At 33.6% G+C, this 20,304-nt stretch overlaps 1 protein-coding gene across 1 annotated transcript in view; it reads left to right on the top strand.

Annotated features, from left to right (window-relative positions):
• The window catches only part of AGMO (alkylglycerol monooxygenase), a 333,164-nt gene that overhangs the window by 174,538 nt on the left and 138,322 nt on the right, over positions 1–20,304 (top strand). Inside the window, exons 11-12 of the mRNA XM_021689765.1 lie at positions 5,880–5,962; positions 17,887–17,992. Of these exons, the coding sequence (XP_021545440.1) occupies positions 5,880–5,962; positions 17,887–17,992 (189 nt within the window). The remainder of the gene's footprint in view (positions 1–5,879; positions 5,963–17,886; positions 17,993–20,304) is intronic.

Below are 20,304 nucleotides of genomic sequence, written 5' to 3'. Positions count from 1 at the left end.
CAATAATCACATAGAAAAGTTGTGGCTGACTTGTAATTGGGGCCCTGCTGTGGTCCCACAGCCTTTTCTGTTTATGCATATACCAGAGTAGATAAATACTTACTTGTTTTATGTGTGCAAGTTCTGTATAAATAACTTTGAGAGTCAAAAAAACAATTTGATGGCCACCACAAAGGTGTAAAAGGCACATTCCTTTCTTACTGAAACTTGAAATGCATACATTTAAATATATAGTGTTTAGTTTAGTGATATGACCCACAGACTTCTATGTTGATTTTGGTTTAGTAATGCTTGGGAAATCAATTCCTTAGCTGCCAGGGTCCAGTTCATGGGGTGATACCATGAATACACGTTTGAAATGAAAATACGGACACACTAGCGTGTTTCCAAAGTAAAACTGTAAAGGCAGTGCTATCCTTTTAAATAATAGACACACTCAAAATAGTTTCAGTATTTCACAGTCTTAGAATGTGTAGTAAAGTTAACTGCAGATACATTTTAACGCAGATTATTTGATGATATATTTCAAGTTAATGATGCATCTGAGAATATCCAATATAAATTTGGGAACAGATTTTTATAGTTTTGAATTCCCCTGTATGCTGTATTCTGTAAAATATTATGGGCACTGCAATTTTATAACTAATGTTTTCATGTTGACAAGTTTTAACAGACTCTTTGAAAAAAATCAATATATTTAATGGTACTCTCATAACACAGTGTCACTTGTGCAAATTAGATCTAGCTTAGGTCTTATGTGAAATCTCTCAAGAATTTATTTGAGAGTATCTATCTACTGTTTGTTTGGTTTTTTTTTTTTTTTCCAGTGCAGTCCATTGAGATTTAATTTAATTTCCTAAAGTTTTTAGGTGGTAACCAAAGTAATATGAAAAAAGGAAATGTGAGCCAAAACGAGCATCAGTTATAACTGAAAGCCATGAAATAAATGTAGTAAGTGTGTACTATAGGATATTTTAACTAGGTAGTTAAAATAAGCATAGGCTTCAGGAACTCAGAGAAGTGATTATCGTGAGTTACAATGAAAAATATGATTTTTTAAAAGATTTTATTTATTCATTTGAGAGAGAGTGTGTGAGAGAGAGAGCACAAGTGAGAAGAGGGGAAAAGGGAAAGGGAGAAGCAAACACCCCGCTGAGCAGGGAGCCCAACGGGGGACTCAATCCCAGGATCTCAGGGATCATGACCTGAGCTGAAGGCAGACGCTTAACTGACTGAGCCACCTAGGAGCCCTGAAAAAATATAATTCATGTACACTATATTGAATCATGGATCACTACATCAAAAACTAATGATGTATGGTGACTAACATAACATAATAAAATAAAATTAAAAAAAAAGAAAAGAAATATAATTAAGTGGGACTTTGCACATTAAAAATATCATTTACACAAATAATGAAATATTAACTGTGACATTAAACATATCTTCGTGTTATTAGTATTGTCCCAAACTTTGATCACTATCAGACTGCTCCTTTAATAATAATATTAAACACAATCAACCATAAAACTGCTTGTAATTTGAATTAATATCTCATTTGTATTTATGAAAAATATGTAAAAATTAGACATTTTAACTCAGCTTTGAAGACTCAAAGTCAAAATGCACAGTTCTGAGGAGTTGTATTTTCTCATTAAAAGTAATCCTAATGTAAAGAGGGGTGCCTGGGTGGCTCAGTTGGTTAAGCATCCTCCTTTGGCTCAGCTCATGATCCCGGGGTCCTGAGATCAAGCCCCGCATCAGGCTCCCTGCTCAGTGGGGAGTCTGCTTCTCCCTTCTGCATCCCCCTAACCCCAGCTCATGCGCTTTCTCTCTCTCTTTCTCTCTCAAATAAATAAATAAAATCTTTAAAAAAAAAAGTAATCCTCATGAAAAGAAAGTTTGTCTTTCTGAGACTGTCTTTTAACACCTCTTCTTTTCTTTTGTATTTTGAGAAACAACTGAAAGATATAGAGCTTATATTTTCACTTGCTTCTTAGTGAAAAAAAAAAATAAGAGTTTTCTATCACAAGTATAGCAAAAGTTGGTGTCCAGATTTCAGTGAGATCTTGAAGTGAATACTGATAATTTAGAGTGGCTTCATGACCCCCAAAATAGTTTTACTGAACATCCAAGAAAGAAACTGTCAAAATGGATATCTTCCAGCAACGGCTGTAGGACCTTGAGTTCTGAGGTTGCTGCCTCTTAGATGAATTTAACATTTTGAAATATTTAGTATATGAATATTAAATTATTAATATTAAATTATGAAGTATTAAATCATTAGCTTGTTTAATAGAATTTATTTTTAATTTTAAAGAACTAAAATATTAATAGTAAATTAAATATTTAATGTTATAATATTCAATTATTGATTAAACCATTAATATAAATTATTAATATTAAGGGCATGGATATTAACACACAGATATAAAATATTCATTCACTTGATCAATCTTTCAACAAAAACATATTGAGTACTAACTATGCACCAGGCAATGTTCTAGATGTTTGAGATGTAACAGTAAATAACAAAGTATAACCTCTAATGGGGCTTACATCCTAGTGGGGGATCTAGTGGGACAGAAAATAAAAAGCAAGAGAATGCTCAGACAAATGTATAATTGTATAGAAGTGATAAGTGGGTAAATGAATAATTGTATAGAAGTGTTGCATGGAGAACAATATAACAGAAAAAGGTTATAGATAGTTATGGAAAAGTACTGTTTTACATATGACAGACAAGGATGTGCATTTGAATAGTACCAGAATGAAATGAAGGAATGAACCATAAAGATCCCTGGGGGAAGTTGCCCCAATAGAAGGAACAGTAGGTAAAACAGACTTGAAGGGGAAGGATGCTTGTCATGTTCAAGGAAGAACAAAATTTGTGATATGAAAGACAGAGAGATTACTAGTGGACAATATGATAGTGGGGTAGGTTATGTATGGGCCAGAGCAGGGACTTCGAGTTTTATTCTAAGTAGAATTTGAAGGTCCTGAAGGATTTAGAACATAATAATGATGTGATATGATGTATGTCTTAAAAAGAGTCAGCATTCTAGCTGTAAAACTGTGGGTAGAAGGCCATGATAAGTAGACATGCAATTTTAGAAGTGGAGACACCAGCTAAGAGAGTATTTCAAGTTGTGGTGGAGATCATGTTGGGTTGGAATAAGTTTTTTTGTTCACAAAACAGCTGCTTGTAACAAATACCTTTATCCTGGATGTACTTCAAATATGCTGCCAACATTTTATTTCTAATGTATTAGAAGTAGACAGTGAGAGGAAGAGTCAAGGATGAGTCACAGTCTTTTGTTTGTTTTGCTTTTTTGGTTTTTCGGGGTTTTTTTGCTTGAACAACTAAAAAACTGTTTGTGCCATTCTAAGAAGAAGAAACCTGGAGATGTGTAGTGTGGAGGAAGGAAACAGAGTTTTAGACATAATAAGTATCAGGGGCCTTTAGCTAGGTAGAGGCATTGACTAGGTAGCTAGATAGACATATTATGTTGATTTTCACTCCGACTCCAGGAACCAGGAAGCAATTTGCACAAAGGGATCAGAAATTCCCTAACCAAAATTCAAAAATATATTTTATCCTGTATCTGATTTTCCAATGATATTGGAAAGAGTTAATGGACCTTTTATTTGTGCTTCTTTATTTTATTGTAATTCATTAAAGTTAACCTAAGTACCATTTGAAAAATCAGTATAGCCTAAAAATAGTAACAATGATACTCCTATCATAACCATTAGTTGACTTTGTGCCAAGCACTCTTCTCAGTACCTTATTATAGTTGCTGCCAAACTCATTTTATGTCAAATGTACCAAACACATAAAAGAGCCTTAGAAATGCCAAATAATTTGCCTATGGTTACATGGCTCATAGATTCAATGCATAATTCCAAATCCTATATTCTTACAGAGCATTTAAAATCATGCTGTAGTTTTGGGGCACATACCATTTCTTTCTTTCATATGAATTTTCTCCTCAGGAATCAAAATGAAGCAGTGGTGGTGAAAGCAGCATTTTTCTATTTTTTTTTTTTTTTTTGGTAAGATTTATTTACTTATTTGACAGAGAGAGACACAGCAAGAGAGGGAAGACAAGCAGGGGGAGTGGGAGAGGGAGAAGCAGGTCTCCCGTGGAGAAGGGAGCCCGATGCGGGTCTCGACCCCAGGACTCCGGGACCATGACCCAAGCCGAAGGCAGATGCCCAACGGCTGAGCTACCCAGGCGCCCCAAGAGCAGCATTTTTCTTTACAGACAAAATGTTTCCCTTAAGCAACCATTAATCTGCTCAAGCACACTTAGTTACTTCACCACCAAGAAATATTTTTCTGGTACTTTTGCCTTACTGCCCCAAAGCAGCCACTGCTGAATTCCATATACCCAAATAACATCCCACTAAAACATTCTGGTGTCCACTGAGCTTTCACTCATATCTGATACCTAGCTCTGTCCCCATATCCCTAACATTCTGATACTTTTTATTCATATTTTTGATTACTCATCAATACTCATCTACTAAACAATTGCTGTGTTTTAAATCCCTGTCAATTCTGGGTGCCATCCAGGCATATGATGGTGAATAGGGAGGTGTTATAGTTGGCCATGAGGTCAGGGTTGATTTATAAGGAGGTGTGGAGCTGAGGTATTGGATGTGAACAGCAGTTGCAATTCGTAGCTTTTGCTTATTGTTTATAACTTTGGACAGATGCAATTTTTCTAGGTATATATATTAGTTAATAGTGAGTTGAAATTACCTCTTTTTATTTCATTAAAAGCAAAGAAAGAGTGTTTGCATCATGTTTTGATCACTATCTTAGCCACTTTGTTGTATCGCACTTAATGAGAACACTCTTTCTGTAGGGGAATCATTCAGGGGATGTGTATCCAACTTCTTGCTTTAGCTGATCCACTTTTAAACTAAAGCAGTATTCATCTGACCCTAAATAGTAGCTATGTAACCTCAGCTTAGATCTCTGCCCCTGTCCCCTTTAAGTTTGTTGCTCAGATTTATCCACCATTGTCACACTCTGAGGTCAAGAAGGTGTATTTTGAATTTCAGAGGCATCATTTATTTCTGTGTGATGATGGAAAAATTACTTAATCCTTTCGTTCCTGGTTTGTTTTTCCATATATGAAGCAGATATAATGATACCTTATCTGTAAGGGTGTAGGGACTATAAAAAGAATTGAAGTATATGAAACATATAACATGGAAGCTATGAAATAGTAGATGCTTAGTAAATATTATTATTAAATTTTGACATGTAAACAAAATGCATAATTTATAATTATGTTGAAAATATATTGTTTTGTTACAATAATCTAAAAGATAACTTTTGACATGTACATATGAACCTATAGATTTCACCAAATATGAGTATGTATTTGTACAGTATGTTCCATTTATGTGTTTGCACTCATAAACACATGCTCCTTTAAATATTTTCCATATTAAAAACAGTTTTGGGTTTGAAACCACAAAGAATTAGTGATATTAAAAATAGCTATTGGAATGTGCTATTTATTCATAAAAATGTAAGTGATTTCTCCATATGTGGGGCCATAGGTGTTTCAAAGAATTATGAAAGTCAAAACTATAAAGGAGAATTTTTAAGAACACTTTAAGCAAAATATCTCTGTGAAAGTGTCTAATTCATTCTCCAGGTGTCTAGCAAGATAATTAAATGACATTAGGAAAACCAAAATATCCTCTGTATATTTATTTAAACTTCTTGAAAAATGTCAGTGACAAATGGTGTAATATAAAATAAAATCTGAGGCTGGTTTTCTTGACAGCTTTAAATTCTGATACTCCTTTTAGTAACTCTCCTAAAGAATTTGTTGGTGTCTGTCTTTCCCCAACAGGCACTATCACAGGTCACACTCCTTCTGAGGGTTGCCTTCATTATCCTAACATTGACCTCCATTGGATTTCTTCTGGATGAAAGGCAAGAAGTGAAATTATTTCATTTTATGTCATTTTATAATGTTTTAAAAATATATGTGAAACTTAGATATTTATCAAATACTTCTTATTAAAAATAAAGTTGAAACTAATAATTTCACAATATTTTAAATTAAACAGTGGCGGTTTCTCTCATTTTTAAAATCAAGCATGCATTTTAAATCTAAGCCTTTTAAATGCAATTTAAGGTTTTCAAGGTTATTAAAGAAAACCTATAAATGTAATGAGTAATTTGGCAAAACATAGACCGTAACTCTGAGTACTTAATAAAATATGAAACATATTTGAGTACTTTTCCTTTGCCATTGAACACTTCACAATATATGCCAGAATGTATGTACTGTGTACTTAAAGTTTATGTCCTTTTCCTCACACAGCATATTTACAGAAACTTGTATTAAATACTACCCTAGCCAGAAAATATATTCACCTGCACAATTTTAAAATGCTTTTATGGCAGGAAGTATATAGAAAAATACTTACTCACTATTGCTTAGTATTTATCAATCATTAATATTAACACCAATACCAATATTTATGCACTTAATGTGTGCCATAGAATATGTTATTAATTCTTACAACAATGCTCTGAGATAAGAATTACTATAAAGCCCATTTTGCAGATGAAGAAAGTCAGACAGACAGATAGTAAGAGATAGAACACAACACAAACCCAAGCAATGTGACTCCTGAATTCACATATTATAGAATTTATATTGTAACTTTGTGAAAAACTGCAAAAAAATAAGTCATTCTTAAGATTTTTATCTTTGTTGTAGTATAATTGTTTATCAAGTGGGTAATCAATACCATTCCTTTCAGGAAATTGTACATATAGAAATACAGAAAACATACACTTAGTTTATATCGATGGTATGTCACTTTCCCAAAGAAAGCTTAATGGATGTTCTGGAATAGCAGCAGATTCTGGAGTTTTATCACGATCAAAATCATCAAGTTAGAAATGAACATACTGGCGCCTGGGTGGCTCAGTTGGTTGAGCGACTGCCTTCGGCTCAGGTCATGATCCCAGGGTCCTGGGATCGAGTCCCACATCGGGCTCCCGGCTCAGCGGGGAGCCTGCTTCTCCCTCTCCCACTCCCCCTGCTTGTGTTCCTGCTCTCGCTGTCTCTGTCAAATAAATAAATAAAATCTTTAAAAAAAAAAGAAAAAAAAAAAAAAAAAAAAAAAAAAAAAAAAAAAAAAAAAAAAAAAGAAAAAAAAAAAAAGAAATGAACATACTAGTTAATGGAACTATTTAGAATATGCACTCACTATAAACACTTGGTAAAGAATGATGCATCTGATACATTTCACATAAGCATATGTAAACAGTGTGTAGAAATTTAAACTTACTTCCTTCAATACTTTAAAAGTTGTGTTTATTATTTATTTTGTTTGGCTCTCTATCCCTACTTTTCTAGACTAGAAATAAAGTACATATTGAGCCATAAAAAGAGAAAATGGAAAAACGAGTCACAGGTCCCAATGAAATAATTACCCAGATCCAGAGAATCAGGATCTCACATTTTAAAGATCACAATTCTACTGGTTGCATACACTTACAAGAAGTAGCAATAAGCTAATAGCAATAGTACAGTCTCATTTTTTTAATGAAGATTTTATTTTGTTTCCATGCATACAGATAAACAGGCCAAAAAGCAGGCTATCGATTTTGTCATAATATATCTTATGGTATATTAAATCAATCTTATTGTATATAATTAGTTTAAAATCAAAACTGCCTTTGGCCTTATTTGGAAACACATACTAAGATATAGGTAAGTCATTCCAATCCAGTGTAGTAGAAGCCAAAAGAGAATGGAATGATGTTTTTAAAGTGCTGAAAGAAAAGTACAACCAACCTATAATATTATATAGCAAAAATAAAGGTGAAGCAAAAGTTACTTATACAGACTTCTACAGCAAGCTTCACATTTGATAGTGAAATGTTGAAAATTTCCTTTTGAAGTTGAAAACGAGTTGGATATGCTTATTATTTAACATTCTGCCACAAATAATCAATGGAGGAAGGAAAGACAAAGAAATAAAAGGCATAAGGATTTGAAAGAAATTAATAGATCAATTATAAAATTAGTTTATATTAATCAATCTAATAAATGTAACTAATGAATTAATGAAAAAATCCAAAGAATCTGTTGGAAAATTATTCAAATTAATAGATGAATTTAGGAAAAATTTTAGAGAAATGGCCATCAACTGCATTTTTATGCACTAGCAAATAAAAAACTCTAAGCAATTGCATGAAATACATTAAATACTAAGAAAAAGCAATCCTAAAAAATGAGTAGGCTGTGGGAATGTGGCAGCAGATTAAGAGGACCCTAGGCTCACCTTGTCCCAGAAATAGAAGATAACTATCAAATCATCCTAAATACCCTAGAAATCGACCTGACGTCTGGCAGAACAAACTCCACAAATAAAGGTAGAGAAGAGGCCTCATCGAAGAAAGTAGGCAATGCAAAGACGCAGTTTGGAAGAAAAATGGATGCTGACCTCTGTAGTGGGTAGGGAAATGTGGTGGCAGAGAAGGGTGAGAGACAGACTAGCACACAGGGGAGTGCATGGGGAAAATAAATCCCATAGCAATTGGCTTGGAAAGGAGAGGGGCCAAATTTTGTGCTTTTTCAAGGAAAGGGGCTTAAAGCCTAGACTTCTGAAGATCAGCAAGCTTGGTTCAATGAGAGCCCTGGGGCATTGGGGCTGCTCTTTGGAAAGAAGGCAGGGTAAATAGCCTGCAGACATACAGACTGGAAATAGCAATCTGAAAACTGCCTGAGGCACACAGTGGAGAGGTTATTTGCTCATCTCAGAGCAAGTCCCAGAGAGGCAGCATCTATGGAGAGACCCCTCTGGGAACAAAGGAACTGGCATGTGCCATTTCCCTCTCTTGACCCTCAGCGTAAGCACAGGGCCACCTGTGAGAAGCCAGGACACTGGTTTCCTAACTTACTTACACCAAGCCCCACCCCCCACCATGCTCTAGTGAACCCCTCCTCCCAGTCTGGGTTGCCTCAGTCCCAGTGCTGTGGGCCCTCTGCACAGAAGCCCAGCCAAAACCCCTACTCATACGGCAACTCCCAACCTGAGAGTTTTGTGAAGTCTCAGTTCTGGTGACAGTGATGACAGGTCTTATCTCCCAAGCACACTAGAGCACACCTAGTTAAAACGCACCACATTCAGGCCAGGGACCATACACTGCCTATAACAGGCAAAGAAAGCCTCTGTAGATGACTGGCCTGAAGGATAAAGCAGTTAGGACAAAACAGCAGAGCACACACAGCACACATTGGAGACACTTCTGGAAGTGCCAGGCCCTGGGGAACAAGGGACCCTCCATGGCAGGGCACTACAGGACCTCCTCTTTGTAAGGCCATTACCCTGAAGAACAGGAGATGTAGCTGACTTTCTTAACACAGAGAAACAGGCGCAGAGACTTAGACAAAATGGGAAGACAGAAAAATTTGTCCCAAATGAACAAAAGGACAAGGCCACGGCCAGAGATCTAAGTGAAACAGATACAAATAACATGCCTGATGGGATATTTAAAGCAATGATCATAAGGATAGTCACTGAACCTGAGAAAAGAGTGGAAGACACCAGTGAGACAGAGATAAAAAAAAGAACCAATCAGAGATGAAGAGTGCAATGAATGAGATTAGGAACAAGCTTGATGCAATGAACAGCAGGCTGGAAGAAGCAGAGGACCAAGACCTAAAAGAGTAATAGAAAGTAATCAAGCTAAACAAAAGAGAGAAAAAAGAATTGTGCAAAAGGAGATTAGACTTAGGGAACTCAGTGACTCCATCAAATCCAATAACATTAGCATTATAGGAGTCCCAGAAGAGAAAGAAAAGGAGGCAGAAAATGTATTTGAAGAGAAAATATCTGAAAACTTCCCTAATCTGGGAAAGGAAACAGATATCCAGATCCAAGAGGCACAGAGAACTTCCCAAAAAAATCAACAAAAGCAGATCCACACCAAGACATATAATTAAAATGGCAAAATATAGTGATAAAAAAAAATTAAAAGCAACAAGAAAAAGATAGTTACATACAAACCCATAAAGCTATCAGTGGATTTTTCAGCAGAAAACTTTCCAAGCCAGAAGAGAATGGCATGGTATATTCAAAGTGCTGAATGGGAAAAATCTGCAGCTGAGAATAATCTATCCAGAAAGGTTATCATTCAGAATAGAAGGAGAAATAAAGAGTTCCCCGGACAAACAAAAGCTAAAGGAGTTCATGACCACTAAACCAGCCCTGAAAGAAATATTAAAGGGGACTCTGAGTGGAAAGGAAAGACCAACAGTGACAGTACTAAGGTAGGAAACACAAAAGTGTTAAAAATGAATATTTTTGTAAAATATCAGTCAAGGACCTCACACACACACACACACACACACACGCACACACACACACAAAGGATGTAAAATATGACACCAAATACTTAAAACATGGGAAGGAAAGGAGTAAAGAAAGAATGGGTTCAAAGTAAAATGACCATCAACTTAATACAGATTGCTATATGCAAAAGATATTATATACAAACCAAATGGTAACCACAAATCAAAAATCATTAATAAATATGCAAAGAATAAAAAGAAAGAAATCCAAATATATCACTAAAGAAAACTGGCAGACCATTAAATGGACAAGACAAGAAAGGATCAGAGAAAATCTTCAGAAATAACCACAAAACAGGTAATAAAATGGCAATAAATATGTATCTATCAGCAATTACTTAAATGTAAATGGACTAAACACTCCCATCAAAAGACATAGAGTGACAAAATAGATTTTTTAAAAAGAGACTTATCTATATGCTGTTTAGAAGAGATTCATTTCAGACCTAAAAACACCTGCAGATTGAAGTGAGGAAATGGAGATATATTTATCATGCAAATGATTGTCAAAGGAAAGCCTGAGTAGCAATACTTACATCAGAGAAAATAGACTTTAAATCAAGACTTTAACAAGAGACAAAGAAGGGCCCTGTATAATAAAAAAAGGGGTTAATCCAACAAGATATAACAATTGTAAATACTTATGCACCCAACATGGGAGCCCCCAATACATAAAACAGTTAATAAAGGAATTAGTTGATAAAAATATAATTATAGTAGGGGACCTTAATACCCCACTTACATCAATAGGTCATCTAAGTTGAAAATCAGTTGAAACAGTGCCTTTGAATGACATACTGGACCAGATGGGTTTAACAGATATATTCAGAACATTCCATCCTAAAACGGCAGAATACAGATTCTTTTCAAGTGCACATGGAGCATTCTCCAGAATAGATCACATATTAGGCCATAAAACAAGCCACAATAAATTGAAAAAGATTAAAATCATACCTTTTCTGACCACACCACTATGAAACTAAAAGTCAACCACAAGACAAAACAAAAAAATCTTGCAAGAACACAAATACATGGAGATTAAATAACATGCTACTAGACAATGAATAGATGAACCAGGAAATAAAAGAAGAAATAAAAAAGCACATGGAAAGAAATGAAAATGAAAACATGACGATTTGAAACCTTTGGGATGCAGCAAAAGCAATCCTAAGAGAAAAGTTTATAGCGGTACAGGCTTACCTCAGGTAGCAAGAAAAATCTCAACTAAACAACTTAACCTTACGCTTAAAGGAGCTAGAAAAGGAGCAAGAGACAAAACCTAAAGCCAGAAGAGGGAAGGAAATAATAAAGATTAGAGCTAAAATAAATGATCTAGAAACTTAAAAACAGTAGAACAGATCAATGAAACTAGGAGCTGGTTCTTTGAAAAATCAGTAAAATTGATCAACCTTTAGCCAGGCTTATCAAGAAAAAAAGAGAAAGGATTCAAGTAAATAAAATTACAAGTGAGAGAGGAGAAATAACAACTAAAACCACAGAAATACAAACAATTATAAAAGAATATTATGAAAAACTATATGCCAACAAATTGGCCAACCTAGAAGAAATGGGTAAATTCCTAGAAACATATAACCTACCAAAATTGAAACAGGAAGAAATAGAAAATTTTAACAGACTGATAACCAGAAAAGAAATTGAATCAGTAATCAAAAAACTTCCACCAAACAAAAGTCCAGGACTAGATGGCTTCTGAGGAGAATTCTACCAAACATTTAAAGAAGAATTAATACCTATTCTTTTCAAACTATTCCAGAAGATAGAGGAAGGAAAACTTCCCAAATCTTGCTATGAGGCCAGCATTACACTGATGCCAAAACCAGATAAAGACCCCACCAAAAAAGAGAACTACAGGCCAATATCTCTGATGAACATAGATTAAAAAATCCTCAACAAAATACTGGAAACTGAATCCAACAATACATTAAAAAGATTGTTCACCAGGATGAAGTGGGTTTTATTCCTAGATTGCAAGAGTGGTTCAATATTCACAAATTGATCAGCAATGATATATCACATCAGTAAGAGAAAGGATAAGAACCATATGATCATTTCAATAGATGCAGAAAAAGAATTTGACAAAGTACAACAACTATTTAAGATAAAAACCCTCAATAAAGTAGGAATAGAGGGAACATACCTCAACATCATTAAGGCCATATACAAAAGATCCATAGCTAATGTAATCCTCAATGGAGCAAAACAGAGCTTTTCATATAAGGTCAGGAATAAGACAAGGATGTACACTCTTACCACTTCTATTCAGTATAGTACTGGAAGTCCTAGCCACAGCAATCAGACAACAAAAATAAATAAAAGGCATCCAAATTGGTAAGGAAGAAGTAAAAGTTTCACTATTTGCAGATGATGTGATATGCTATATAGAAAACCCTAGACTCCACCAAAAACCTTCTGGAACTGATAAACAAATTCAGTAAAGTCACAGGATATAAAATCAATATACAGAAATCTGTTGCATTTCTATACACCAATAATGAAGCAGCAGAAAGAGAAATTAAGAAAACATTTCCATTTACAATTGCATCAAAAATAATAAAGTACCTAGGAATAAACCTAACCAAAGAGGTGAGAGAACTGTATTCTGAAAACTGTAAAAAACTGATGAAAGGAATTGAAGACAACACAAAGAAATGGAAAGATATTCTATGCTCATGGATTGGAAGAACAAATATTGTTAAGATGTCTACTCAAGGGTCTCCTGGGTGGCTCAGTTGGTTAAGCGACTGCCTTCGGCTCAGGTCATGATCCTGGAGTCCCTGGATCGAGTCCCGCATCGGGCTCCCTGCTCGGCAGGGAGTCTGCTTCTCCCTCTGACCCTCCCCCCTCTCATGTGCTCTCTCTCTCTCATTCTCTCTGTCTCAAATAAATAAATAAAAATCTTTAAAAAAAAAAAAAGATGTCTACTCAAAATAGTCTACACATTCACTGCAATCCCTATCAAAATATCAAGAGCTTTTTTTTTTTTAAAGAACTAGAGCAAAAAATCCTAAAATGTATATGGAGCCACAAAAAACCTTGAATAGCCAAAGCACTCTTGAAAAGCAAACCTGGGGGCATCACAATTCTGGACTTCATGTTATATTACAAAGCTCTAGTGATCAAAACAGTATGGTACTGGCACAAAAGTAGACACATAAATCAATAGAACAGAATAGAAACCCCAGAAATAAGTCCACAATAATGTGGTCAGTTAATCTTCAACAAAGCATGAAAGAATATCCAATGGGAAAAAAAACAGTCTGTCTCTTCAATAGATGGTGTTGGAAAAACTGGTCAGCTACATGCAAAAGAATGAAACCGGGACCACTCTCTTACACCATACACCAAAAATAAATTCAAAATAGATTAAAAACCTAAATGCAAGACCTGAAACTATAGAAGTCCTGGAAGAGAACTCAGGTAGTAATTTCTCTGACATCGGCCATAGCAACTTTTTTCTAGCCAGGTCCCTTGAAGTAAGGGAAAAAATAGCAAAAGTAAACTGTTAGGACTACATAAAAATAAAAAGCTTCTGTACACAAATAATTAACAAAACTAAAAGTCACATTATGGAATGGGAGAATGTATTTGCAAATGATATATCCAATAAAGGGTTAGTATCCAAAATACATAAAGAACTTATAAAACTCAGCACCCAAGAAACAAATAATCCAATTAAAAAATGGGCAGAAGACATGAACAGATATTTCTCCAAAGACATCCAGATAGCCAACAGACACATGAAAAGATGCTTATCATCACTTATAATCAGGGAAATGCAAATCAAAACTACAATGTGATACCACCTCGTACCTCTCAGAGTGGATAAATTCAACAATACAAGAAACAACAGGTGTTGTTGAGGATGTGAGAAAAAGGAACCCTCCTGCATTGTTGATGGAATGCAAAGTGGTGCTGCCACTGTGAAAAACAGTAATCGCACTACTAGGTATTTAACCAAAGAATACAAAAACACTAATTCAGAGAGATACATGCACTCTTATGTTTATAGCAGCATTATTTACAACAGCCAAGATAATGGAAGCAGCTCAAGAAGTGTCCATTGATTGATGAATGGATAAGGAAGATGAGATATATATATAAAATTTATAATATGTAGTTTATATATAATGTATAATATATCACTACGTTGTATTGTGTCTATATACACATACATATATAGTGGAATATTATTCCACCATAAAAAAGAATGAAATCTTGCATTTGCAATGACATGGATGGAGCTAGAGAATATAATGCTAAGTGAAATAAGTCAATCATAGAAAGACAAATACCATATAATTTCACTCTTGTGTGGAATTAAGAAACAAAACAAATGAGCAAAGGGAAAAGAAGAGAGAGGAAGAGAGTTAAACCAAGAAACAGACTCTTAATTATAGAGAACAACATATGGTTACCAGAGGGGAGTGGGGGGGGGATGGGTGAAACAGGTGATGGAGATTAAGGAGCGCACTTGTGATAATCCCCAAGTGATGTATGGAATTGTCAAATCACGACATCCTACCCATGAAACTAATACAACACTGTATGTTAACTAACTTGAAACTAAAATAAAAACTTAAATGAGTAAAAAATCTCTTTAAAACACTATCAAACTGGGGCGCCTGGGTGGCTCAGTTGTTAAGCGGCTGCCTTCCGCTCAGGTCATGATCCCAGGGTCCTGGGATTGAGCCCTGCATCAGGCTCCCTGCTCGGTGGGGAGCCTGCTTCTCCCTCTCTCACTTCCCCTGCTTGTGTTCCCTCTCTCGCTGTGTCTCTGTCAAATAAATAAAATCTTAAAAAAAAAAAAACTATCAAACTATTGAAATATTATAAAAATAATGAAAGAACTAAATAAATGGAGAGATAACTTTATTCATAAATTAGAAAGCTTAGTATTATAAAGATTATAATTTCTCACCAAATTGATTTACATATTTAATACAGTTGGAATATTTACAATTTTATGTAAAAGATTTCTTCCTGGAATTTGGCAGCCTCTTTCCAAAATATATGTATGTGGAAATGCAAAGGATCTATAATAGCCAACACAGTCTTGAGGTTAAAAAAAAAAAATGGCAGTAGTTGCTCTACTGGCTGTCAAGATTTATTATCAAGCTACAGGAATTAGACATGCTTTATTGGCACAAAGATTAGAACAGAGAACCTAGAAACAGATCTATGCATATATATACATATATATATATACTTGATTTGTGACAAAGGTGTCCCTGCAGAGCTGTGTGAAAAGGCTGTCTTTTCAATAAATGGTCTTGGAAACATTTGATTTCCACATAGGAATAGGAAAAATTAACTTGACAAATATTTCACACCATAAAAAGTTAATTCTGGGGTCAAGGGCTTGTAGATTTAAAAGTGAATGGAAAACTAATAAAGATTCCAGCAAATAGCATAGTAACATATCTCTATAACCTTAGAGTAGGTAAAAATATTAAATGGTACACAAAAATCCCTAATCATAAAGATAAAATTGATTAATTAGACTATAATAACATTAAGGAAATCAATTCTTCAATAATTAACTCTCATTAAGATAGTAAAATATAAAACCTTCAGATAGAAAATGCTATTTGCAAATTTTGTGAGTAGCAAACACCTTTTATCCCAAGTGACTAAAAGTATTGACAAGCCCTATTGATGAAATGCTCACACACTGAAGGGAGAATTTATATTGTGATACCTAATTTGAAAGATTGAAAATTTTACTATTTAAACATATATACCATATTACCTGGTAGTCCAAAGACATGTAAAAGAATGTTCGGACAGCATTTTTCATAATAAACAAATGCTGCCAACAATCCAAATGTCCTTTACGAGGTGAGTGGATGCATGGATATTGGTATATTTACACAATGGAATGCTCTACAAGAGTGAAAAGAATGAACTGCTGAGACATGCAACATCATAAGTATATCATTAAAACACTAAATGAAAGATGCTAGGTACAAAAAACCGTGTACAATATAATCCCATTTATAAAAAGTAAAAAAAATACAATAATTTTTAAGAATTTATGCTAATATGGTAAAATATTAACTTAAAAAGGAGAAAAAGGATATGCTTATCATAAAAGGGTAGTGATTCTTTCTTAGGTAGAAGGAATATGGAAATATTGAGGAAGTAAGAGCTACCTTTGGGGGTGCTGATATTGAGTGGTGGTTATAAGGCTGTTTATTTGTTGAAAGTCATCAAACTGTATATTTCTGTTTTAAATATTTCTCTATATGTCTATTTCATTTCACAATATAAAATAATAAAACGTAAAGCATAGAACATAATTAATAAAAATCAATTGTTTTAAAGTAGAATTTTTTTTTCTGTTGGAAATTACCCAGATATTGATTTTTTTAAAAAACTAGCTTATACTAATTGTATAGCATTATTTGACAAGGTGAACATTTTTAATATTTTTATTCACAGAAAGATAAGTCACATTACTTGAATGCAAACAATCATATACCATTACCCTGTTTTAACTGAGTTTAAAGTACTTGAAAAAGGTGTTCTCTTTTTTTGTATAAAAATGTTATATTCAATTTTAAGGAAACAGTCATAATTAGTAGATGCAGAAGAAATATTTGAGTTAAATAAATATATTTAGATTTTCTTCACGTTTCTCTTAATAGGTCTATATTCTAAATTAACTAAATAATATATCTGTATTATGACATTAATTCAAAATATTTTAATTAGAAAATTCACTTGTAACAATACTATTTATCTGTTACAAAAATATTTATCCAACAGATGTTAGATGAATATATATAAAGCTTATTTTAAGCTGATAAAATAGCTGTTCATTCCAATTATTACAAGATAATTTATAAATGCTTATCTGTACATGACATTCAATGCTGTTTCAAATACATAAACATACTTATTTAACTTAGAGTTTGAATTTTAAGAATACCATTTATACAAAAATATTCATCACAAAATAAATAACAAAGGTCTATATTTATGCTACCTATCATATTAGGCATAATCACATATTATCCATTTTCCCAATATTTCAGAAATCAACAATTCATGATTTTAGAGTGCTTAACTGTATTAGTCCTCCTTACAAGTCATTTTTTATATGAATGAAGTATAAAGGTATTGAGTGAGTGAAAGGAGCCTCGTTTACTTTAAATCCTAGAAATTTAGTTGTTTAGTATTTTATTTATTAGTTGAAAGTATGCTTCACCCTAACTCATCAAAGCTCAAACTAAGCAATACATTGATAAAGAACAGATTTTCTTTAAAAAGATGCATTTTATTTCTTAGTTTAATGGCTGTTTTCAAACAGCTTCAGAGGCACATGTTCTTCAAATATATTAAAATACTGTGTATTTCTTGAAAATTAAAAGAAATGTGTATCACTATATCAATTATAACATGTAAACATATGAAGAGCATATTTAAAGCTAATATGTGTTAATGACATTTGTTTCAGACCTAAGGCAGCTGTTCTGGAAACTTTCCGTTGCTTGGTATTCCTCATGTTGTATAGATCTGGTCATCTGAAGCCTTTCATTCCTTCTTTGTCATTTGCCTTTGAGGTAAGACATTTGTTTTAGGAGGCTATAGCAGGATTACACATCTATTGTGTATTTAATCCATTCATTCAACAATGTTTTTGTCTATTTTGTGACTAGTACTTGTGGCAAACTTACTTATTCATGTACTTACCATACCGTATTAATTGTGTCACCTGGAGCTAGTTAATATTGTTGAGTTTCAGCTTTTTGGTCTTTAGATTTGGATTGGTACCATTGACATCATAGAATTGTTGGACAAGTTATATCGCCTAACGTTTATAAAGAAAAAGTAGTCCACATGGTTGGTTTTCAGCAAGTAAAAAAATTACAGAAAGTTATTGGCAGAGACTCTTCCATTTAAGATTTTTCTCTTTAGGCTTTTAAGGTAAAGATTTGATTAAAATGTCATATCAATTACCCACAAGAGATGATGATTCTATAGAAATAAAACCATTGATGTCATTGAGATTTTTCTACAACTGAAAAATATAAGTTAAAATTTGACCTGTGATGATTAAAACTTATCTTCTAAGAACTTCCAAAAATTGGGGGGTATATATTTATTATCTCAGATCTTAGACAACTGTTAAAAAAAATTTTATTCTCATCACTAAACTTTTAATGGACAAGGTTTTATTCTTTTAAATTAAGGGTTATTTTAACTTTGGTGCTGAGCAGCCTACTAACATGCCCAGAATATGCAATATGTAACCTTTTTAAAACATGAAACATAAAAAAAACCTTCTGCCAGCATCAATGGAAAGATAAAATAGGCACTTTATAATTTAGTAATGATAGTAAATTGGAGCAAACTCTTTGGAAAACAATTTGGTGCTACCATACAAGGCATATAAGTCTAAAAATGAGGGAGGAGAGATGTATATGTATAAATGTATATATTATATACATGTAAATATATCTGGAAAGATAAATAAGAATTGAACATATGGTTGCCTATGGAAAGGCAAATTGTGTGAGTAGGAGAAAGAACATGGGGAAGATTTTCTTAACATTAATATTCTTTACTACATTTACATTTCTGCACCACCTGAATATATTTCTTTAAAAGTCGTGTAAATTTAAGAAATGAGGCATAAAATGTTAGTATCAGGATACTAGATATCATCCATCTAATAGATTTTGCATTTAAATAGGTACTAAGTAAAGTTTATATGATGGGTTCTTATATTGTTTCTTGAGATTACAACCTAAAAACAAAATGAAGAAACATAAATTACACATATTTAATGAAATTTGGAAATATACATGCCAAAAAAATAAAATATTAAAATCAAGGAATAGTATTCTCATACTCTAATGGGGGAAGATACTGTAATTACAGGTATGAAAGAAAATAATTCCAATTAATGAATCTACTCTTGGGTATACTATGGTAGTTTATCTTCAATGATCCAGAGTAGAGAAATGGGTTCTTTAAGGTAGCCATGGTATAAACAAATGGGAATGTAGGATTGTAGAACCATATTGAATTTGGGGTTCTTTGATGATGGGATAGTGGAGAACAGTGTAGTGTGTCTGACTTTTGAACGTGATGAATTCTAGTGGTGAGATGCTGTCCATTTACTAATTTTAGTCAGTAGGAGAATGTGAGTGGCTAATACTTGAGCTTTGAAGCCACATTGCCTGATTTTGGTTTCTAACTCAGGAACTTACTAGTATTTGTCAGCTTAAATATTCTTTGTCTTGCATTCTTTGTCTATAAATGGATGAAGTAATAAGGTCTGTCTAATAGAAATTTGAGGATTAAAGGAGAATCTGTGTAAGAGATTTAGCATAGTGCTTAACATACAGTACATGCTCAATAAATATTAGATGCTATTATTATTATCATTTTATATGAAATGAAAGATCCCTTGGAATAATACTTAGGTTTGCCTCAGGATCCAAAAGTCAAGTATGGGAACAACTGAGTAGAGGAGCAGATAATGTTGAACCTAAAAGTCATGCTTATGAATTCTTAGTCTAATGCTGACTCTATGACATGAGACTCTGTGCCTCAGGTTGTTTACCTGTAAAATAGGTCTGATGAGAGTTGACATGCACTGAGATTTTACTATGTTCTAAATGCCCTACTCCTATTACTTCATGTAATCTTCATATCAGTGTAATGGGGTGTAGCTACTATTATTATTTTTATAACAAAAAATTGAGTTACAGAGAGGTTGAAAACTTGTCTGAATTAACATAACTAATAAGTGAACAAGTCAGGATACAAATTCAGACAGTCTGACACTGTAACTCTTAATTACCTAGCAACATTTTCTTCCATGTAATGATAGCAATACTTAGCCACCTCAAGGAATTTAGATAAA

Source organism: Neomonachus schauinslandi, chromosome 12, assembly GCF_002201575.2.
Source record: "Neomonachus schauinslandi chromosome 12, ASM220157v2, whole genome shotgun sequence".
Classification (NCBI taxonomy): Eukaryota; Metazoa; Chordata; class Mammalia; order Carnivora; family Phocidae; genus Neomonachus; species Neomonachus schauinslandi.
This window is presented reverse-complemented; position numbering and strand designations above follow the sequence as displayed.